The sequence below is a fragment of the Struthio camelus genome, chromosome 20 (assembly GCF_040807025.1).
Source record: "Struthio camelus isolate bStrCam1 chromosome 20, bStrCam1.hap1, whole genome shotgun sequence".
Lineage (NCBI taxonomy): Eukaryota > Metazoa > Chordata > Aves > Struthioniformes > Struthionidae > Struthio > Struthio camelus.
In genome coordinates, this window is record NC_090961.1 from 6595166 (window position 1) to 6619826 (window position 24661).

General features: G+C 40.1%; 1 protein-coding gene across 38 annotated transcripts in view; it reads left to right on the top strand.

The window, feature by feature from the left end:
- The window catches only part of FNBP1 (formin binding protein 1), a 104150-nt gene that overhangs the window by 19638 nt on the left and 59851 nt on the right, over nt 1-24661 (top strand). For all 38 annotated transcript variants that reach the window (XM_068914884.1, XM_068914886.1, XM_068914893.1 and 35 more), the window contains 3 exons: nt 14283-14398; nt 20653-20709; nt 23338-23485. In XM_068914884.1, the coding sequence (XP_068770985.1) occupies nt 14283-14398; nt 20653-20709; nt 23338-23485 (321 nt within the window). The remainder of the gene's footprint in view (nt 1-14282; nt 14399-20652; nt 20710-23337; nt 23486-24661) is intronic.

Sequence of the window (24661 nt, forward strand, 5' to 3'; positions counted from 1 at the left end):
TTAGGGATTTTTCTTTCATGTCTATATAAAAACTAGATTAATAAAAAAAAGTCAAAAAGGCTATTTACTGATGTCATTCTCACTGGTGTTGTAAAGATGTGTGTTTATTCAAGCATTATGAAGGCATGGAGTCTGTATCATGGTATCATTGTTATTATAGCATGTGTTTATAAAATATTCACATGATTTGTTTTGGAACCTGAGAATACAAGATTATTGCAGGGAAAGTAAACAATAGCAAGCAACCTGAATTACTTTGCTCAGCTAGACTTGCCTGTCTAGAATATGAGCAGAATATCCCTGCAGAGGAAAGCAGTCCTTATCTGAAGGATCAAAGGAAGGTAGGCCTTCATCTGATGCTAAGGTTCCCAAGTCCTTCTGTACCGGTCACAAGAGAATTTCATTGTTGATTTGCTTCTGTAAAACTTTCTGGCTATCGTACTTTGAGAGCCTAGAGGTAATGCAGAGAGCCAAGCTAGAAGGCTTTTACAGTTAGTAGATGCCCTACTTACTTTCTAGAAACTGTAATTTTAGTTTAGCATTTTATTAACCTATTGAACTGGAACTTTGTCCGCTGAGGCTCAGTGTGGCCTTTCTACAGAATCTCTGTGTGACAGTCAGCAAACCATTTTGTCTCGCTCGCTGTGCTGTGGTTCCCCACTTCTACCTGGTTTGTCTAATGAGGTAGTCCCTACTCTCAAGTAGGGACTGCTCAGAGTAGGGCATCAAAGTAGGGGATCCTTGCTTCGGAGTAGGAAATCTGTTTATTAGGTGCATAGGCAGCATTTTGCACAAAGGAGGCTACTGTTTAGACCTGAAGTATCTTTGCTGCTGCTGCTGCTGGTAGGCGTTTCAAATTTATGGGTGGTAGAAAAAATTGCGTTGTAAAAACTCTAGTTCTGTATCAATGCCATGTTTATAGTATGGGAACCATTTCTTCTTCCCGTTTTATAAAGCTCAGTGACGCACAATCTCTTTATTGTGTTTATATGAATGTTTGTTTAGTGTAATGGAGTTACCTTTTTCTCTTTAGATGCTTATAATTTTCTCATGTCTCCTAGAGAGTCTGGACTAGCGTTGAATGAGCAGCTCAGATGGCCCAGTCATAATGCGCAGAACAGCATGGCTTGGCTGTGTGAATGCAATTCTATTGACTCCATTGCAAACATGAAGTGCGTGTGGGAGAAATTTCTTTTGTGTTGTAGCATGTAATTTAATTGTTTGTTTGGTAATTTGCCTCAGATTAAATTATTCCTTGTCACTGCTGAACAAATGCTTTGTGTCCTTCTGGTGGGTCAGCATTTTGTACAGTATTTCCCCTCCTATATTCCACCTACTTCGATGCATTCATTTATTCTTGCTGGGATCTTATTATTGAGAGCTGAGAGGGGCTTCTGTTGCAAAAACAGAGGCTTTGTGCAGTGGTTATTTGGTTAAGGGAAATGCGATTATTTTCCTCAAACTTAAACTGTGATTTAACGTTGAGTTCACGTTAGACTTAATGGAAGCTGTACCACAATACCTGAGGACAGACTGGATAGAAACAGAATAGAACCAAGCGCATAAGAATGAGGATATGGTCTCTTACTCCAAAAGAAAAGATCCTGGCACTGAAGCTATCAGACAGTCTTTGACTGCAGCGTATGCTTTGACACGCAGATGGATGTTTCCCATCTCTGGCAAGAGATGTCAGTGATAAATCTGCAGATTATTTTCTGTTTGACCGTATTTTAGTTTGTTAATCACAAATTAATTCTATGGCCACACGGACAATCTGATCCTTCACAGCAGAAAAGAGGCATGTCAAGATTCAGCTCAAAGTTTGGATAGGCTATGCAAGTAGGATCATCATGAAACAACGCTGTTGCTGAAGTAAAGACAAAAGGCCCCACTGTAAGAAGTACTGCAGAGTTGTGCAAATCCAGCACAAAAAAAAGTTAGTCCCTTTTCTGAAGAATGTATCACTTAAGCTGAGATGGGAAATGATAATAGACAGGTAACAGGAAAATATTTAACTAAATGTTAGCTGATTGTCTTGGTTGCCATTTTCATAGCTGTAGAGAGGATTGGGTCATACTGAATTAAAAAAAAAAAGCTATGTGGCAAACCCCAGTAGACAGATTTTAAAAATAGTCTCTCTTTAGATACTCTTTAACTAATTCCAGATTTTTTTGGGGGGGGGGGGTGGGGGGGGACAATGCTTCCTGGCTTCAGAGTAAAGCATATGAGTGGATAACTACTGAGTTATGAAATGCATTTTTCAATAGGCTTAGATAAGAAGTTTGGTAGATACCAACTTTGCGCTTAAAATTTAAGTTGGAATTATGTCTGTGTTTGCAGACATTCAAAATGCTATGTACTTGGAACTCCTTTCTTGCAAAAAGGGACACTGTCTTTCTATTTATTGCATTAGATTTCCTGAATCGTATATATCTGTCTGTCTCTCTCTCTCTCCCTTTTGGGAAGTCTCTTGTTTCATCAACAAACTAGTTCTTGGATCAGAGCAGGAGCACCAAATCTAATTTCTGGGTTGTATATGGAATGTAGTGGCAGATAGAAATACTTCAGGCGTAGCAGTAATCTTATTTGGTCCTGGCACTTTAAAAATCTAGGACTGTATTTGTGATGTCATGGTATTTAAGGTATTAAATGCTTTTTTTGAACCCTGTCTGCAAAGGAGTACTTTTTTTTTTTTTTATCAGCTGTTAGTTCCATTTAATTTGAAGGGGGAGGAAAAGAAGAGGGAAAAGTCAGCTTGAGAGCTTCTCACTTTTCACGTGAACTTTAGGGAAGGGCTGTGGACTTACATGATGGGAGGGAAATCTTACTTTTTTGACTCTAGGTATTGCCATTGCTCCAATTTAAACAATAAAAAAACGTAGAGAGCATTTAATGATTCTAGGAGGCAGTCCTCTGCTAAGCAAAAACATGGCATTGATTTTATACCATGTTTCTTTTCCAGCTTTGTGCATAAACGTTCTGTAAGGGCACCATGCCTGCAATGGAGGTTGGTAGTCTGTCCTGAGACCACTTGACAACCAAAGAAGGTGGCAAAGTTGAGTCAAGGGAGTAAGGGCGGCTATCCCTTATTTAAAACACAAAACAAACAAAAACCCCCAGAACAAAACCACTTGGGTGCATTAGCAGCCATACAGAAGAGAGACTCACACGTACATGTGTGTGTGCATATATATATATTTATATTTATATATGCAGTCAAATATAACTCTTCTAAAGACGATGAATGGAATGCGATTGAAATTCAGGTATTCCTAAACCTCAACTCTATGCTTAGAGCAGCCTTCATATTTGAAAAGGTTTGATATCAGATTGTTAACAAAATCATCTACCCTGACGATGCGTAGAACCATTTAGATATTACACATGGTGAATCCCGTATGACATTGGTTCATCAAGAATTGGGCAAAAAGCCACTTTCCCCAGAATACATTACCACAGACAACTACTTTTTAAATTATTGCTGTTGCGGATAGTTATATTCCAATATTGTAACTCAATATGACTTTGTATAAGAGGCAGAATTGCTTTTTTTGATGTCTTCTAAATGTATCAGGAGGCTTCTTTATTTTTCCTATTTTAGTTACTTGTGCAATGAGCAGGAACACTGTACGGTTCATTCTTAATAGTTAGTTCACGGTTCCCCAAAGGGGAAACTGTGTAGGCAAGAGATCTTGTTGATCTTTGTTTTAACAGCTGGTATTATTAAGGGAGAGCTTCGCAAAATGGAAAAAAGAGGATGAAAATCAGTCAACGCTTAACCTGAATATATAGCCAGGCACCAAAAGATTTACTGGGAGTTGGTTCGAAAGTTGCATCTGTTCAAATTATTTCAGAATAAAAGAATGACTATATTAAATCAGGGAAGTGGGATGGTGCTGGGCAACAGTGAAAAGTTGCAACACTATCAACTGAAAAATCTTAGTGGAACAACAACAACATATATTTAGCATTGTTACCATGCTGCAACTCCTGCGGGAGGCAGCTCAGATGTGGAGCTCTGTTTCTGTTCATGATTTACACCATCCTGGCAGTGGAGTGATACACACCAGAATCTGCTCATTTTCAAAGCTCTTATTTGTAACACACAGAACAGAACAGTGAATACCTCTAGGTCATTGCAGTTTTCAGTCTGCAGCTCTGGATTCTGTCAGCAAAAACTGAATCTCTCTCGCTCCTATTCCCCCAGGATGAGCAGAGGAAGAGGCTAGCATTGTTTTTCTTTTTTTTCTTTTTTTTTTTTAAATGAGCTCTGTGGGTGTGGGTATCATTAATGCTAATGAGAGAGATGCTGGGATCCTCTCTCTGGGGCCCAGTAGGATTCAGCAGTTATCAGCTGTTGCTTAGTTAATGATTCTGAGGAAAGTTATGTGGATTTTTTTAAGGTCTAGATTCTGCTTTCTGTTTATCCCCATGGATATTAGGAATAAGTCCTTTTATGCCAATGGAACTGTGCTAGTATCATCAAAAGGAGAAGCAGCATCTACATGTTTATCTTTGGTTTAAATAACTGAACATGTGTAGGAAAAAGATCGAAATGCAGTCACTTAATCAAAATAGTTGGTATTTCTGACCTTACTTCTGGCATTAGTTGAGGTTTCTTTATTATTTTCATGGTTAAGAGCTTTCTAATATCCTTCATTTCTGAGCTGTAGTTTGCACATTATATTGTACTTTAAAACAAAACCCCATCCCATTCTGGGATTTCTTGTGTGAATTTTATAAGCAGAATTGTATGCTTGAAAAGGAGTGCTCATTTCTGAACAGTCCACTTCTGACACATGGTTCTCGTTGTGGTGAAGTCATGCAGTGCCTCAAACCTCAAAACGTATAAGCTTATTTGAGGGAAATGAATCCTGCTGCAGCGTGGTGATCTATGAAAAGTATCTTTTGGATATTGCAAGCAGTGTATTTTTGTGAGCTTTACCTTTTTTCTAGGAAAAATATAATATTCCTTCTCAACTGTGTGACGTTTTGACATCTCTTGAGATATGCATTTCCTCTAAGAGATGAACGCAACTTTCTTTGAAGCATCTCCCAGTGATACCAAGAGGTGACTTGTGTGAAGTCTCTAACACCTCTGTACAACCAGGAAATCGTTGGTCTGAATGAAAATGAAACGCTGCCTGTAAGTCCATCTGGTGTACAGCATTATATGTTCACCCATATGTGCCAGCCAGAGTGTGTAACCCACGTAATTTTACATCAGAGTCTTCTCTGTTCTAAGAAATCTGAGCTTCCCACTAGTCTCTTGCATGCAAAAGGACAGTGTTGTTGTCCCTGACCATCCAGTATCCTTTGATTCAGTTGCTGTTTTAGTCGCCTGTTGCTCATAGCTCTGTCCTACTCCAGTTCAGGTATTCACTTCCTCCTGCCTTCCCGCTCCCCAGAATTAATCATTCTCCTGTGCTGTCTTGCCTCTCACGGCAGCTTTTGAAAGCTGCTGCAGTACTAGCAACCACATCCCCTCTCTCAAATGGCAGGTTTCTCACCTTCCTTTCTGGCTGCTGTGTTAGCACTGTTATTTGCCTAGTCGCTATGGAGGGACCGCAAGTTCTGCTTCACCACATCCTTTGCAGGAGATACCAGGCTAAGGGGGAGGAGAAGGCTCGGTTTGACTCCAGGATGGCAGAGGCTTTGGGGTCTAATATTATTTGGGCTACAGTGGGGAAGGCTGTGTTTGCTGTCATGGTAAGAGCAGCCCCGGAGTGAAGAGGAGGCTGTTGCCAGAGTGCTGCACCTGCCTCGCACAGCTGCTGCGGTGAGGCAGGCTCTGCCCGCACCCACCGCGGAGCAGCAGGAGTGACTCAGGCTCCAGGCTGCTGCAGGAAGGAGTACAGCTCACGGCTGGAGCTTGCAACCCAGAGCTAGATAAGCCTGCGTATGTGTGAAAACTTGGCAGTTGATGACACTGGTTGTACTCACACAGGGAAGATTCCTCCCGTGAACCGATAGTGTCAGGTTTGCAAGGCTTCCATAATAGGTGTTAAAGTGGGTCACAAATGCAAATGATTGGGCTGTGCTCCCAGTGACCTGTCAAGCAGGCAGAGGTGTCCTGTTGCTGAACTGAGATACTCTGCTGTTTCTGTGGGAGTTGCTCTCCCTCTGTTTCCCCCCTTTCAAAGTTTAGTCTTTCTCGTTTGGCAGTATTGTTTGTTGTCGGGAACTCTGTAACCTACTACTGTGTTTTAGGGACTGTCGTGAATTGCCTCCTCTAACAAGAGGTTATAAGCTGCACTAGCATGGAGACAAGCTCAGCATTTTAGTGTAGCGGGTGATAGACCTGTGTGGCTTTACTGTAGGTGGGAGAACAACTGGCCTTGCTCAGCATGTCTGCAGATTTCATCCTCTGAGCTGTGTGCTCAGGCTGCTTTTTTTCCAGGAGTACTTCTTGTTGGTCATGAGTGGAGTTTCTGTCAGGTCAGGATTAGGGTACGGCCGAAACCTGTGTGTGAGACAGCCCTTCTGCTTAATTGGCAGGAGGGGTCACTCTTGAGTTTGTAGAAGGTGGCTTTTTGGGTGGGGATGAGTATTTGATCTCAGGAGCAATTAAGCAGGGTTGGTCCCTGTGCTGTGCTTTGCTGTGCAAACGGCCTTGGGGCCGTATTATATTGGGGCAGCATTATTTTAAAGCCAAATTAAAATCAATATAAATAATAGAGAACTTAGTTTGCTTTACAGCTTCAGCAAAGTGCTAAAAAGAGAAGGGCTTCAAGGCTGAAGTGTGAGTCAGAAACTGCTTAATTCCTAAATGTTTATTGGGATAAGTAGGACAACTAGAGGTGAGTTTATCTAGCAGGATAAAAGATAATGCAAGTTAAAACATAGTCCGTTTCCAGTCTTGATTGAAATGCACTCAGTTGCCCAATGGTGTAGCAGAGAATCTTTGTTTTTATTTTATTTCCTCATGTTCAGATCAAGTCCTGAGGTGAATCGGAAAAGATACAAGAATAGTTAAACATATTTCAGGCTTTATGGAAAACGACCTTAAAGGATGGAAACTAAGAGGAAGTGGGAGAGTAGGATGGATTTTTCTGAGGTATTGATTTAACTGAAGCTGAAATATGCCTCTTTAAGGTGAGAGGTCAGGAAGAATTTATTCAGTACTTAAAGGAGAAAATGAAGTGAAGCAGGCGGATGAATGGGAAAAGCTACCGGAAAAATGTATGTGATAAATAGTTTTATGAATGAGAACTGGATATAGTAATCTATCCTTCCGTTGCCCCGCAAAACAACCATTAAAGCCACAGCAACATTTGAATGAAGAGCAAAAAGGAACGGTCTCCCCTTCTTACCCTTATGTTTTCTGTGGTGCTATTAGTAGTTCTTACCTGTGTGCATGAAGGAAAAGGTTAGTGTCCTGTACTCCATTTCATGCTTAACATACTTGATGCTTAACATACACAGATGTTTGTTTAGTTGTCATTATCTGAGGATTTCACTAACTTTAACTGACAAACTTTGTTTGCCTTCCGTCAGTAGTAGCTGAGTCAACAGATGTTGTAGTGCTTTTATATTTTTCTTCTTGTCTCTGCTTTCTGGCAGGCTCTTGCAGTAGTAGTCTACACTTTATATGTTTTCCTTTACTATTAATTTGCCTGAAGACTGTTTTATTTGCATATAGCTTCATTGTAGGTCTCGGAGTATCTGTGCGTCTAAATTTTGTTGTATTGTGCTAGCACTATAGTGCCATATGGGACTTAACTGAGCCTGTGAAGGTCTAATTATCTTGAAAATTCTTTTTTTTTTTTTTTTAATTTGAAGTTGTTAATCTATGGAGTTTAAAAGAGGGAAAAAAATTAGAATTTGAACATTGTAATGTGTTTTCAGTCTTCACTTTAATTCCTCTTTTTTCCTGAGGAAATGGATGAGAGAGTTTTAAAACAGGAGGGGAAGGGAAGTGAGAGGGGTAGGTATGAAACAGGTGAAAATCAATGTTTAATTCCCCTATCCTAAATTGTATTTTTAAGAGGGTGGATAAACAAGTCTTTTCAGAGGAACGAGAATGAAATTCCCTGCAATGAGACAGTAGAATGTCCTCAAATATTCTTAACCTTTAGTAATCACTGATCTTTTGTAGTATTGCTGGATTAAAAATGTAGAAGGATTATGCTAAGTATAAAGGCTTTGTTCTTCTGTTATTAGGCTATGAATTTGCAGCCTACTGTCTTCCCTACTTGTGTCTGAACTAACATGCTTAATTCCTCGCTCCTGCACTGCTACCTGTGAAAGCAGCAGCAAGAATGACAGTGTAGCCTGGTTACTGGTATATTCCCAGAACCACTCTGCCACCTGCATCTGATCTGAGCAGGTTTGCACAGATGACATAGTGATTAAAATTCCAGCAGTTACTGGCAGTGTCCCAGGATCTAACTTTTTGTTCACAATAGAAACCAAATTGCAATTCCAGAACCTCTGGCCTAGCTGTATGGTGGAGTTCAGCTCCAAGTCATTAGCCTTTCTGTCTGTGCGTAATGCTTACCAAACATGAAGAGCACCGCAACATAACAGTGTTGTCTCACTACAGAGAGCCTGAAACCATAACTGAAGGGAAGAGCGAGTCCACCACCTTTGTTTTAGTAGATATTAACGCTGAAGCCTACTAGTGACAAATTAAGGTCCCATCCATGATAGGATTTGTATGAGCCTTGAGTTGAACTATTTCACAATAGATGAAAGTGTTCTTGAAAGAATAAGCAGCAGCTTTCTGAGCTCATCTTCAAAGACCAAATGAATTGCATTTTCTTTCTTCATTACTCAATAATTGGTTGTACTTCATGTTATGTGGCTTAGAAGTAGGAATAAAGCTTTATTTTGATGGCTAACTAACTTTCTTCTTCCCAAAATGCTTTGCTTGGTTGGGGAATGTGACTTCAGCAGAACAATGAAGTGAGAGAATTTGCCAGTTTTAAGTAACAGTTATAATAAAATGAGTAAAAACAAGTAGGCATGACTATTTCCATTCTAAGCAATGTCAGTATAAAAAGCTTGTAGTAGAGTTTCAAAAGGAATGCATGAATGTGAAGTTATTTGGGCTGTGGTAAAAATATTGAGAGAGAATTAATGGAAATAGAAATGAAGTTAAAAACACACACTGCCTTAGGGATGAAACTTTGAAAGCTGTCTGAGTATTTGGATGTTCAGTTCCCATTCAAGGTAATGACTGAAGTTCTTTCTTTTGAACCTCAGTGTGGGTGTGTGTTGTGGTGGGGTTTTTTTGTTTTTTTGTTTTTTTTTTTAAAAAAAAACCTGCTCAAGAACATATTAAGCAGTGAACAAGCCTGAATGCACTGTGGTGGTTTTTTTCTTTCGTTTCCAATGTGCTTGCAGTCAGAGACTCTGGTTTTCCACCCACACATAAAGTCAGGTGGGTCAGCTTGTATATTCAGACTCCCCCATCGTTTGGGGAAGGCATGAAGCATTGGTACTGGCTAGCATAGCTGTCCCAGGGAAGCCGGGGAGTCTGAGGAGGAGGGATATGTTACAGCTCTGTGAGCGGTTTAGTTATGTGCACATCTTGATTGTCAATCAAAAGTCTACTTCTCCTTTTAATAAGCTGTTAATAGCACAGTGAGTGAGTCAGTACAGAGACTTGGAAATGTTGAGGTTTGGCAGACTGGAAGGCCAAAGAATATAGCCAATAAGATGAAGGCTATGGTGGGAGCTTGTTCTGATACAGGACTCGGTTGTCAATGCAGTATTTAACTCGAGAGAATTTCTGTATGTAAGCCAATCCCTGAATCAGAGGAAAGTAGAGAATGCATCTAGAAAACACTTCAGTGTTTCTCTTTAAAAGAAAACAAGTGCGAGATGACCTTCCCCTCCATCCCCACGCATATACTGTGGTCTGGTGGGAGTGTTCTCCCTGAACGCTGCGTCATGCTTCCTGTCTTGTTTTCTTGCTCTTCTCAAAGAACGTAAAAGCCTTGTGGAATTTGTTTTCTAATGCCATCCCTAACTGCAGGGGTGAGGAGGCTGCACAAACAAACAGAGGAGAATGTGTAGATCGAAATCCAGAGCTGAGACAGCAGTTCTTGAAGGTACCTGAGCCAGCTTCCAGCTGGTGACTGACGCTGTGTAACTGTCATGGTGCACTTCACCTGCTGAATGCGTATCCAGTCTTTGGCAAGAATGGTGCACTTTGTGTTGCTGTGATTAGACTGCTCCTGGGTTCAGAGCAAGCTCCTTCAGAGCTAAGACAGATAAATCTTCAAGCTGCACTCTTGCTCCTTTTTTGTAAGGTAGATGCATTCCTAGCCATCAGCCTCTTCCTGATGAGATCTCGCCTTCAGTGGGGTGTTGATACCTTATTGGTCTTTGTGTCTTTGGAAATCATCTGGAGTTGTATGGTTTGAGTACAAAAAGCTTATTACACCCAGTGCTACAAATGCTTAGGTTAACCAGAGTGCTAGCTGATTTACTGCTGATGTTGCCCTCTTCACGATTTCTTTTCTGCTGGGATTAATAACAATTAAGAATTTGTTTTGAGCTGTAAAGTGATTCTGGAGTTCTGTGAAAATTTAAATGAAACATAGTACTGGCATATAGGGGTTCTGAAGAACTTCACTCAGTTTTCTAGTAGTCTGCTTTTAAGAAATTTTGGATGCATAGAATAGCCTATTGTAGAAAAAGATGAAAACCTTGTTGTTTAGGCAACTAAAACTAGACCAAATTGCTACAGAAAAGCTAAGAGTGTGTGTGTGTGTGTGTGTGTTAAACTTTTTAGATTCCAAACGGTAACACATTTCCATAGTGAAGTTTGGAAATTTAAAAGATTTTTTTTTCTAATGACTTTATGTTGATTGCTTCAAGGCATGATATTGTTGCTAACTGCTCTTCAAATCTCCCTTTTACAAGTTCAGTTTCTGCGTTTATTGTGTGTACCATAGATTTTTTGGGATTGCGTGACTTAAAGGTTATGCTGTTTGATCAAAGCATTCTGTGCTCTCTTTTGTCCCCATGCCTCATTAGCTTTAACATACAGCCTTTGCCTATTTTCAGCTATGAAATTCAGGCATGTAAGTGGTAGGGTCATCTCTCTGGCTGCAATGTCTTCCCTTTGGAATCTCATGCTCAACAAGCAAAGGTGTTCCCAGTTCCACTGACCTCTTCTTGCCACAGTGCATCCTTGAGAAACACAAAAGAGAACCAAAAATGGAACTGACCCCAATATAAAACAATTGCTGTGGGGCATTGGCTCTTTAGTGAGGCAGCACTCGGGACAAATCTGGTCAATGTCCAGAAAACGGCAGAAATGCTTATATTTAGCTCCTTTCTGTAGTTTTTGCTAAATATAATCTCGTCTTTGTGACAGTGGAGGTCAGTGCTTGCTTTTTATGTAGTAGAGGTTATTCTGGTTACAGCTCAGCGCAGGACAAGTGTCTTTGTTCACTTTATAGATAGAAAATTAACATCTCGGGTTAGTCTGTTGGACAGCTGCACCACTGTGGAGTCACCTCCGCGCTGTACATCATGGAGTTTTCTTTCTCCAAACTTGACTTTGTCAGGCCGCTGAAACAGCCCAGCAGACTGATCTATGGGATAGCAGATCAAACTGAGTCAGCCACCTGGGGCCATTTTCAGGTTTTTTCATATTCTGATCTAAATAATGCTCTGAAAACAGAGGTGGGTGAGGTGGGTGGTAGTGAAAGAGGTTTGTACTTTTGGGGGTGTTTGCTTAACAAATAGAATCCTAGACAAGCCATCACCAAGATTGCTATTGCTTTTTAAGGGTGAACCTGCTCTATCTTTCTGTACAGTCAGCACAGTTTTAATTCTTTCAGAGGGCAAAATCTCCTGGAAGGGCTTTCGACCCTAATGGGAAGCTCTGACCTTTCCCCTTTGGATAGAGTTTCAGTAAGATGCTTAGTTACTTTCTTGCTATGAGCATGGTGTACCTGATAAGGGTGGTGTAATTCCCTTAGAGGAACAAAGGGAGTCGATTTCCCTCTCTGAGACTTTCCTCCCCAAAGTTGGGGCAGGCGAGGGCGTGAATACGGGGGTATTTGGCTGCCTGGTGGGGTGTTTATTTTATATGCACATGTTTATGTTAAATAACGTAGATAGTGGAAGGGCAGGGTATGGGATAGCTGAGTCCTCTTTATCAGAAACCTTAAAAAAGGCTATCTGTGCACTGCTTTCCTGATGCCAGCACAATTTGAGAGATTTGGAAGCTGTATATATGAAATTGAGAGCAAAAGGTGACTCTTTGTGCTGGCGTTGTACTACAGACAGCACGCCACGTTGCTTCCCGATCTGAATCGTCCAGGAAGAGGAGAGGTCTGCAATGTTACTGGTGTTACTGTTTTGTCTTTGTATTCTCCCCAGCTGTGAAATTGTCTGAAATAAGGGTCTGTCTCTATGCAAATACATACTGGCTTAGTACGCATCTTCCCTTTCTGCAGAATACATACATCCTCTTTTTGTCTGAAAGATAATACTTTTAAGGTTTAAGGATGACTTATTTTGCTGGATGTCAGGATTTTATTCGGAGTCATTTGAATCTTTTCCAGTTGGCCTTAACTGTTTTTTCTTAGTTCTGGTGCATGCATCTTAGGAGTTCTTTACAATTTCTGTACCTTTACACTATTACCCTTTTGCTGTACTCCCCCCAGTGCCTCTTTTGTTGACTAAAGCTAGCTTCATTTAAATTGAAGCCTTGTCTGGTTTGCCTGACTTGGTTTAAAATCATACCTGATGCTAAACCAGAGCAGACTTGCAGGTGCACAAACCTTGTGTCCTATTCCTTGCGTTCTGCCTGCTGTTTTAACTAGCTGCTTGATAGAATTTTGCAAGTTTTCCTTCAACATGCTTCTGATTTCTTCCCGTCAAAATACAGCTATGAACGGTTTCATTAGCAAGTAGCAGCCTCTGTATGCATGATTATTGTCATATGCTGGTAGGATCTCTCCTGATAGATCCGCCTCTGAATGTAAATTAGATTGCTGTTGTAAAGCACGAAGTGGTATTTGCTTAGAAGCAACAAATTCATGTACTAGGCTTTGTAATAGCTGCCTTTGTTTTTCTGTTCTGTGAATTTAAGGAAGTGGGTTTATCCGGTTTGATGATATTTGATGATAGCTCTACAAACCGAAAGTCACAACACCAAACTCTTGGCCAACGGAAAGAAGCATCACTTCGTCAGAAGCTTTAGTAACAGCAGCTGAGCATCTAGCCCTATTGCTGTATACAGATTTTGGAAGACGTTGTAAATCTAACCTTTGCAGCACAGATATACAAAGCTGTATTTAACTTTTCGTGCAAAGCATAAAGTGACCTGATGCAAAAAAAGTCAGACTGATATTGAAGACCTAGTTTACATCATGCTTCTGTCCAGAATAAGTGTTTGATATATCGCAATTTAACATGTATTTCAATTAACTTTGGAAATGCTGTGTGGAATAGATGAATGCGGAATTTGGCTGCTATTGAAGTAACTACATTTAAAAAAGCAAGATAATCTTAAGTTAGCTCTGCAAATACTAATAAGTAGTTGGCTTGGATAATTAATCTGAATTTTAGGGTTGCTTAATTTCTCTTGGCATTTGGAAATCACAAACTGACTTGTGGAATGCCCTTGATTGAAGAAGATGATATTGAAAGCATGTGTGACTGTTTTTGAGGGCAGCAATATTTGAAGAACAAAGTAGCATCTGTATACAAATGGAGATGGACAAGAAGACTTACTGTAAACATAGCTAGCATCATTTTTTGTGATATCATTTGTTTGCCTGCTTTCTATTTTAGGAACAAACATAAGGCTGTAGGGGGGTAGTAAACTTTGTTCTGTGGAAAGATGTTTGTCTGTTGCAAATGATATTTTAAAGCACGATACTGACAAGTTTTAAGTATAAATCTATGTTTTTCAACCTAAAATCAGAATTATTAAGTAGGAGTAGACCTCAGATTCATGGGGTTTATGTTATCTCTCCAGAGTAAAATAAAATGCTGCTGTGAGTTTTCATTTCTTATCCTCTGTTTAAGTAGGTTTGTTTATTAGAAAAATTGCATTTGGTCAAACTGCCAGGATTTTTGAAATGAAATTGGTTCAGAAATGAGGAATGAAGAATGTTGCTGAATTGGTCTCATATTAAAAGATGGACTTCAGCTGATTTTAAAAAACCTGTGCTTCAAAAAGGTCTAACTGTAATAATGGAAAATATTAGTAGCACATTCTTTATGGTGATGTGCACTTTGGAAATTTTTTAAGTTATCTCTAAGCTCAGTGAGACTAAACTATTTTTTTTTTTTTTGATTCATTGCAGGACCAGTTTGACAACTTAGAAAAACACACGCAGTGGGGTATCGATGTTCTGGAAAAATACATCAAGTTTGTAAAAGAAAGAACAGAGATTGAACTCAGCTATGCAAAACAGCTTAGGTAAGTTGAAATATAAAGTTCAGGATTTTGAGCTGTGTACTGTTTAGTCCCTAAATCTATTTAGGCCCATCTGTAAGCTCACAGTTTCTTTCATGGCAATTTGTTTGGTTTGTAAAGATTGCTTTTAGTTGGAAAGTCTCTTTTGTTTACAGAATAGGAAGCTAAAATTAAAGCTACTGTTCTTTTATTACCCCTGATAGCAAATCATGTGCTTGGTAAAAGAAATTTATTTAGGTGACTGAGTAGCGTACTAGGGCTTATTCATGATTTACTTGTGGCTAAGGTTTTGAGGTTTTTTCCATTGTAACTTTTTCCATGAAATTGGGACTGCACAAAGGAGCCAAGGGGTTTAGGAACTCAGCAGAATGTCTAACAGCAAATTATCATTAAAGTTTAGGGTTGCATTCATCAGACAGGCTCTCATTGTACATGTGCTAGAGAAACTGCAGGTCAAAAAGTCTCTGCCCTTGGAAACTTGGTCAATGTAATTAGCCAGATTGCAGCCTATGATTTGATTTTTGACAGCTGTGTAATTTTGCCAGTGTCCTTGTGATGTGTCTACTGAACAGAGCAGAGATCCCGTATATTTAGCTCAAGTAGCTCAATTATTGGAAATTCCTAGTAGGTATTTTCTACTGTTCTGGTTGGGGCCATCAAGCTGGAGGTAAGAGTACAAATAAATCGATTCAGACTCAGAAAACAGACAAATTGAGGTCAGATCCAGTGTAAATGGGGAGGGAGGGGGGAAGAGGAGCTAACCCATGCTCCCATACTGGATAGCTCCTACCCTACTTTCCCAAGTAGGGTGGAAGAAATGGGGCCTGAACAGGAGTTAGGAGAGGCTGCAACATACAGTTCTGCTGTGAGGAGAGGCCATGGTACCATATGGCTGGCAGTTGCTAGTACCATGTTGAGAAGGCAGAAGTGATGGAGGGAATGGATAGTAATTGAGGAGGGCAGTGCAGGGCTAAAGCTTCCTAACACCTCCTGTAAATCCGTACCTTCTTCTGCTTGATTGTAATGCACAAAACTCCTCCTTTCTTCCCAGTGTTTATAGAGATTGAGACTTGAGGTTCTGGTTGATTGCTATATACCTAAACACAACGTCCATGGAGGGGGAAAAAACCCCAGAATTTCTGATGCTTATATTAGAGTTGCTTTGAAATGCACAGTGACCTATGATTTACGAAGAGCTGTGGTTATGTGCTTTCTCAGGGGAATGCCCAAGGATTCCCCGGGGGTTTCTGCTATAGACAAGCAGGAAATAGAGGATGAGTTATATAGGAACAAATCGCTCGCATCCTATGGCAATGAGAAGAGACTGAATTACAGAGATAGAGTGAACTGAAAGAGTTTGAGTGGACTGGGAAACTCCAGCAGAGTACCTGTGTGATTTGGTCTATCTAATGAAGCGTATCTTAGACCCACTGAATTTATTGGGATGATGGATTTTAAGTGTGAAGAGTTTAAGGAAAACAAAACAAAAAAAAAATTAAGGAAAGTGGGAGATAACTTCCTGTATCAGGGACTATCCACACTCTGAACTGCTGACTTCTATTCCTTCCATTCAATTTTTCTTCTCTTAGTATTTTAATTCCCCACGCATAATTGCGTTTCTTCCCCGAGCCGTGGGTATGATTTGAGGATGAATACATTCACCCCTGAGGAGCCCTTTAATACAGTGGCATTTAGAGCCATGTAAGAAGTTAGAGATATAAATGGAGAAAAAAAAAAAAAAAGGAAACCTGTCAATTGTTGAGGTAAAACTGTCCTGGCCATTAAAAAAAAGAAAAAGTACTTTTAATACATCTTCCCAAGCCTGTGGCAAACCTTTCTTATTTGTATCACATCCATTTAGTGTGAAAGGCCTGCAGCATATCACTGCATGTCATAACATGCAGACATACTATAAAAAGGGACAAGCTAACACAAGATACTCTGGTGGTGGATTTAACTTAAAGTTTTATTTTTAGTGTAAGAAAAGCTGCTGAACTTCTTAAGTTGCTTGTGTGAAACTTGTGTTTTCTATTTGGTCTCTGGGCTCCCTAGCTAGCTATTCTTCATCCCTGACTATCAATATCTCAGCCTGCTCATATGTAGGAGCCTAACTGGCTTCTATTTTAAAATGCATCTCTCCTTTGTCTTTATAATTCTGCAGATGTTAATATGCAAGATTTTGTTTACAACTTAGATCTAAGTACTTTCAGGATACATCAGATGTATTCAGTTATACCAGTGGGAGAAACATTCCCTCAGTGTCACTTCCTTATTCAGTGTGCAAGCAAGTCCTGCTTGTACCATTTAAAGTTAGTCCTGATTTGATAGCCCAGTTCAAATTTGTCATACTGTTTTCTTACAAATGGCTTTATGTTGTAGTTGTTGACTTGCTAAACCAGGCTGGGAAGGAAGGGATGCAAAAACTGTGATGCAGCGTTCATTTGTTTCTGCATTTCATTTCCAACTTCAGTTGGATCTGGACGTGTTGGATGCTGTGTTCTGAGTGTTGACGCAGTGTTTCATCGTCCTCCTCCCCTAATCACTTATGATATAGCTTACAAACTCTGAGTGTCAGCAGGCTAGTGTGTCAAAAGCCTGGCCTAATACGAGGCTGACTAGCCTTCACGAAGACATCTTTAAAAGTGCTTAAGACGCTAGGATCATGTGAGACTCGAGAACCTCTGATTGAGAATAAAATGTGGGAGAGGGAGAGATGTGAAAAGTGGAAATGAGGGAGCAGAGAAACAAAGTGGAAAGGCAGGAAAAAATGGTACAGAGCAAAAAGCAAATAGAAACATGAATCAGAAGCAGACAGGTGCATGGGCTAGCGCAGAACCCTCTCAGGGCTATTATTTTATTCCTGATCCTGATTTTCTATATACGTTATAAAGTATATAGAAAATCAGACGTTTAACCCAATTGCTAATCCTTGTCATATGCTTTCTGAATACTTTCTGTGAAAGCATACTGTCTTCTGTAGGGTTTTTAGTTTGTTTGTTTGTTTGTTTTTGTTTGTTTGTTTTTGCCTGAACCAAGAGGCGTCCCTATACTTTAGAGGTTCACAAGACTCTAGTAGCTGTGTATGTCAGGATTAATTTGGCAGCATAATATTGGCAATGTAGGGAGTTGTGCATTTTAAGTCTGTGTGTGAAAATGTCTTATTAGTTTAGCTTTTTTGTGCATTTTCTTTTTTTTTTCCCTTTCCTCTTTAGCAGGTGTGTGCAGGCATTCCTGTGGTGTGTCAAGAAGGCTATAAAACTTACCTTAATCATGCAGAACAGTTTCCAGAATTATTGCCACGCTGATATTCTTTGGTTGAAACTGCTATGTGCAGATCAAGAGAAAAGTTCATTGTTTCAGAGGATGGAATGGACGTGCTTATTTGGAGGCATTCTAGTAGGGATAAATGTTATGAAACACATACCTGTCTTTGCAAATTTGCCAGGATTTTGGCTAGAACTCCATTTGGGCAGATGTTTCTTATTTCCCTTGTGAGAATAAAAGGAATAGGAAAGGTGAGAAGAGGCCCTGCTGTCTCCTTGTTAGCTGTAGAAGCAGCATGCAGTAGGGAGTGGCTTGTATCTCTGAAAAAGCAGTTTCTTTTCAAGGGGACACGTTCTGGGAACCCTCTGAAGCGTTCTGCATAGACAAATCAATGAAACTTCATAGCTCTCCAGACACATTTCACCCCTACCACTTGTATGTTACTTTTAATGATTAAAACAACCTTGTAAAGCTAAAATAAATGTTTCGCAGCAGTGCAACAGAGAGGGGCTGACTGCAGGAAGGCACAGAGCAATAGGGCTGAGTTCAGAGTGTAGGAGATCCTGTTAACTGCAGCATAGAAATGTTCCGTGCTCATTTCACCGGTTATTTCAGTGTCTCCCTTTCTCCCGTTCCCGTTCTACTGCATGCTCATAAGCATCATGCAGGATATTGTTAGTTTACTTACTAGCAGCCTGAAAGAGATTGAGCTAGAAGTATTCTGGCTTCAGGAGAGGTATTGTTCGTGAACCCTGCCACGGGTATATCTGTAGTCTTGTCATCTATATGTAGTAATGATAAGACAAATCATAGCAGACATAGCAACCGCTATCAGGAAAGCGGCCTTGCTCTTGATGAATTTCAGTGTGCTGTGCTTAACAGGAAAAAGTCCACCCAACTTACCTTGCTGCCAGGGACAAGGTAAAAGCTAGATGTGTTGGTTGGCTGTGATGCTGTGGAGAGGATAGTATAGCAGGGATATTGCATGGGGAAGAGTGATTTTGAAAAGTAAATTTTCAGCAGGGAGAAAAGCCTTTGCATTACTGGTACTCGTGGATTTGGGCCTGCAGTTATCTGAACAGAGTTAACAGAGCAGTTGGGCAGAACGTCACACGTGATGCTGTTGCCCGCAGAGGGCAAAAGGACCTGGGTTAGCTATGGGCCCAAGCTGCAGTCTTGCAGAACTTAAGGAGCAGTTCTGTAGCGATCGCCTCTAGCGGTAGAAGAAATTTTAGGGAATATGATTGTTAAATAAAATAGGAACGAAGGTAAAAGTGAGTACTTTTTTGGTTGGGTGGTTTTGGTTTTGAGCTGCAAAATACTCCGTGGCCAGATTTTGCTTTTGTTTGCAGTAGTGTTGATGAATGTGACCTCATTAATTTCAGTAGGTAAGCGTGACTGCAAATGATAACACAGCTGGCCCGACTAATTTTGACATAAGCTGTTTCTGTAGGAAGTGGCTAAGAGAGCGGAGACAAAGTGGGCCAGTTTCCTCACTGCATTTTACTATTGAAAACCTGTAGGGTAAGAGCAGCAACAGCCAGTCACTTGAGGAGAACTTACTGAAAGTTAGTCACAGTTTCTCCTTAAATTTGGTGCATTTCATACCTTGGATTTCAGTCTCCTGTATTGAAAATGCACGTTTTCCTCTTAAATGTAAACATTTCAGTCAAGACCACTCAACAGATGGCATATTTCATGATCTCTTTCATTAAGAAATATATGAATAGCTACAGTAAAATTTCTGTCCTAACTTACTGATTATTGTCCCCAAATAAAAGAGGGGATGAGTATAAACTTGTAGAAGTTAAATTGATTCTGACTGATATCCTTGGTTAGAGCTGAACTCTGCCCTTAAGTAAAGGCGCAAGTAGGTAAAGAAAAGAAAAACGTTTTTATTATAGGAACTATAGCTGTTTATTTCTGTGGAACTGATGGGGCAATGCTCCTGATTTGTCAAGTGATCTCTTTAACTTGTATTTTACCTACAGTTCCACGCTGGTTTCCTGAAGAATTGCCAAATGAGATTTATGTCAACTTTCTGGTTTGCATTATGTAAAAGATGCGTGGTGTTACACTGTGCTACACTGCAAGCATACGTCATAATTTTGAGTGTTAAGTATGAGCAAAGTTCATTGCGGGTCTGCTGGACAGGACATGTCCATTAAATCCTCAATTTGCCACTGGTTAGGTGTTTGCTTTCCTCTTTCTTAAGAAGAGTAACTACTATGTAACAATGGTCGGATGTGCTGAGTTATGTTCAACTTCCCTATTCAAGATAAGGTCAGTTGAAAAACATATCAGCACTTTAAAATGGAATCATTAGTTTGATATGCAGTAGTAAGAAGTAGTCATTTGTGCTAATTGAGATAATCAAATTTAACGTTTCTCCCAGAATTAGTAGATGATCAGAAAATGATCCCGTTTCACTAACCCAGTGCAGCTTCCCACAGCTTTGCCAAGACTGTGCCTCTTGCTTGGAAGTACCCTGCAAAAGGCAGCCAAACTTCATGAGTGTCGTCTGCTGCAGCAAGTCACCCTTCACTGAGCTGGCTGGCCTTTGCATATGGAGCAGCATCTTCTGCCGGGTGGAGTTTGTACAGCTTCTCTATGTGCCGAAGACCTAGCACTGATAAGGATTGTAAAAGGGTCTCTGTCTTAGACCAGGTAGAAGGGACTTGGGGCATCAGGAGGACTGGAACTCAGGTTTAATGATTTTATAGCCTTACTTTATGAACTGTTCAGCTTCAGAATCTGTTACTTTATTGCGGTTACACAAACTGAAACACAGTGGGGCCTGGTGCTCTGGGTGCTACTACAACATAAATGAAAACCTAATCATGCTGAAAAATCATACTTCTGACAAGGTGTTGGTCACTTGAAATAAAACTGAGGCCTCACAGTATCTGAAAGTATGTGCATGCAAAGACTGTCCAGTTATCTTGTGGGAGATTTCTTTTTAATTATACGTATGTGTGTGTTTTTAATTATAGGAACCTCTCAAAGAAATATCAGCCCAAAAAGAACTCCAAAGAGGAGGAAGAATACAGGTATGTTCATGACCTACCACTAGGTGAGCCTGCATTGATGGAGGAAGGGGAAAAGGTTAGGTCACCAACTAGGATTTGATAATTCATAAGGATGTAAAAGAAATCATACATGCAGAAGTGGGCTTATAAGGTAGACATTAAGGAATGGATTTTTGGAGAAGTTTGGATTTGGTCTGTTAAGTACTGTTTTCTCTAAATGTCAGGGTTGCTAGAAGCATGGGGGATTTTTTTAGGTACCCTAAAAAATTTCCAGCCAGACTAGATCATCCTGATTCTTTGGAGTGGATGACCAGACTCTAATCAGCTTCAGCAGGAACAGAAACGCTCGTTAATCCTAGCATAAAACTTGAGTACTCTGTGTAGGTATTAAATTACTCAAAAGGAACGACAGCACAAACTAGCAACTTGCTGAAGGGATAATGTTTTGACACCTCAGGAGAAAGTGCTGATTCCTGAAGAATAAGGTGAAGGGACGTAGTTGCACTTCCAGAATCCTGGAATGGGTCACCGCATGACTTGCTGCCGTAGGAGGCAGCCTCAGCTCTCTGCTGTTGACTTAAGTATTCAGAGCGCGTCTCCCTGGTGGCAGGGGGCTAACGTAGCGCTTACAGATAGCGACAGCAGTGTCAAAGCACAGCTCCGTCACTGACTGACGCTAGAGAAATGCATACAGACGATGACAGAGTACATGTCTTAAAGAATGTACCCTCCTGTGATGAGAGCAAAGATGGTCTTTAGGACAGCTTTTTAGGAGAGGAGCTTTCCAAAGGGACTGTTCGTTAGCCACAGTTGTAACCTTTTACTTAGAGCACTCTGACTTCTTTAAAGTTACTCAACTTCAGTGTTTGGTAATGCATCAGCTTGGGAGAAGGAGTTGCAGAAGATTCCAACTCGGGAGCCTTATATTGTGTGAGGCTGTTTTGTATCTTTAGAGCCTGGCAGCACACTTGAGCCCTTTACCCTGAAATTTAAAAAACTTCAAATGAGTTTGGATTTGGGTCCAACTGTATGATTATATTAATTTAGATTTTTGGGTCAGACCCACCAGCTGCTGTGTACGGCTGCTCTAGTGATTCATGTTAACTAAGCTTAGCTTTTTTTTTTTCTTTAATTTATTTTTTGTAACACTGTTTGGAATCAGCTATTTATGTCATTGTTTCTTGAGATGTTGCCATTTACACAAGGAAGCTTATGTATTATAGGGATATGTGTCCAAATAAAGACGGTTGTGCAAAAGGTTATTTAGGAAGAATATCCTACCAGCACATGCAGCTGTTTTGAGCTATACCTGGGATTAGGGGGAAAAAAATCTCCCTTTGGGTAGCTATGCTATAAATGGGTATTTTGAGTTTACTGCAGTCTTTTTTGACACATCTGTCATTGCTGGAAAAAGGATATCGGAGTTAAATGATCCATGGGATGTGGCGCAGCCGATCCTGTGTATCCTTTGCCCTGTTAAATACGTTGTTCACCCCATTATAGTTTCCACAATGCCTGTAAATAATGGCTGGTGGTTTGTCATGTAACCTTTGGGTACCTCGGAACACTGTCTACGTTTAGATTGTCTAAAAATGATGCGTTTTCAAGCTTGTTCAGTCTGTGGCTTCTATGGCTTTTATCTCATATTTTTTGCAGCTGGAGATTTCTCCTGAGAAGAGCGTAGCTTGACTATGAATGTGGCTGCTTATATTGGATTATATTTTTGGTCTCTCTTTGTGGTTGTTTTTTGTTTTGCTTTTCTCTAATGCCTTTGTCCATCCCCACTCATACCACTCTATTTTCTCTACATCTCTCTGCCTTTGCTTTGCTTTTTCTCCTTTAAGTGCTGCTAATAGTGCAAACTGCCAGCATCTAATATTAAGTTTTTCTTGTATGGGCAAATGCAGTGCTTCAAAGCTGCTCTCTTCCTGTTGACCAGTACAGCAAGCTGTCCTGGGGTATTAAAATGGAGTTCTGTTCGGTCAGCGCCATGTATGGCAGGAGCATAATCCACTGTCTTTGAAATTGTGTGCACAGATGTTAATTTCTTCCTTTTAATAATAACCTGGAATGTTGTTTTGGAGATTATTTTATATGAAAAATAAACCTTGCAGTGGGAGATACTAAAATTCATGGATTGACGATGAATACCTAGCTAGTAAACGTATTGTATCTTTTTGAAATTTTTATCAGTAAGTTGTAGCTAATCTCAATCCACGTGACGCTTTGGAAAGATCTCTTCTTTGTGCTGTACTAGCCAAATATTAGGGGTTTTTAGATCAGATTTTGTCAAGCAGGGTGCACTGAATTGTAGGTCTTGAAAAAGTACAACTAGAAAATATTTGGTGAGTAGAGTTTAGAATAGTAAAGTCCCAGAGCTGTGCTGATAAAAACACCTGGCACTCTAAAAGTGTGTTATTCTATTAGCCAATATCAAACTATGTCTATATCAAGATTAATTTATCAGAGAACTGTTAGTGAATGAGGTAGGTTTCCTTTTGGGAAATTCCTTCAAATCAATCTATGTTAATCCATATTCAGTCTCATGCAGCAATACTAAGTGCTTAAGAAGGATGCAGCTTCCCTTTGCAGTGTGCATCTCCTGAAAACAGAGGGATTAAAAGCAAAATGCATTTTTGTCCTCCGCAGGTATACATCAACGAGAGCCTTCCTAGCCACTTTAAATGAAATGAATGACTACGCCGGACAGCATGAAGTCATTTCTGAGAACATGACCTCTCTCATCACTGGAGAGTTAACACGCTATGTGCAGGAGCTGAAACAAGAGAGGAAATCGGTAATTGATCGTTTTTTATTATTCATAAATAATTCCTACTTAAGACAGATAATTAGCGATAGAGGAGTTAAATGTTATGCAGATTTAGTATGCAGTTAATAAACACGAGCTTTGCTAATGAACCAAGCACTGAGAAAATGGGTTACGTGTTCCGGCCAAGTTACTGAACCATTTGAATCAAATGTTATAAAATCAGACAGCGATGCCTTCGGAGAATGCCTGCTAAATAAGGCCAGAGACCCATCGGTGCTTAAGGCTCTGTTAGCCAAAAGCTTATTTAGGGAGGAGTCCAGGAGCACTGTGTAGAGCATGAGATAAACAGAAAAGCTCTATTTCTGAAACTAGTTGAAAGAATTATTAGGACCTTGAATCACATTTTCCTGCTTTTCAGCCAGATGTGGTCAACAACTTGTGTCAAAAAATTATTTCTAATGAGAAACATGGAGTCCTTCTGGTTTTGTGGTAATGAGGAATCCATTTTTCAGCCTGCTGTCCTCCAAGACTGCTACAATTAAGAGTTTTATGCTAGCATTCCATTTTAGGTAGCAGTTTATGAACTCACGTGCCTGCTATGGTATGTGTTCAAAGCTGGTTAATTTACATGTCACCAGCTCTGAAAGGCATATAGTGGAAACATGATTCTTCCTGTGTTTGAACCTTTTTATCACTGGGATAAGTGGACATAAAATAGACTTTACATGTTACTGTCACAGATATTCATAACTTGGGTATTAATGGCTGAGTGAAGTGCAACAAAGCAAGGGAGAGTCAGGCCGCTGTATTTTTAGTAGCCAAACTGTTGGTCCGTTATGGAAAGAGCAAAGTTCTCTTGCTCGTTTCAGCAGAACTTATGCATTTACATATAGTCTCACTAAACATTTAACAACTGTTTAAGTGGTGTGCAGGACCAGAGTCCTGAAAAAGTACCATCTTTTGCTAAGTACAGTAGTAGTAGGATAGCAAGTCTGTCAGCAGGGGAATTAATTTCATTTGTGGAGTGGCATGTAATCTTTTAGGGACATCATATTTGGACAGCAGCATGGAAGGCTGTTTTACGTACAGCTCTGATAGGAGTATTTTCCCAACCGTTTCCATGACCTTTTATTCAGCATGGACTCTGTAGCATTGCTGCCTGCCTGTTCTAGTCTTACTGGTAGGCACAGTCATAAGGGTTTT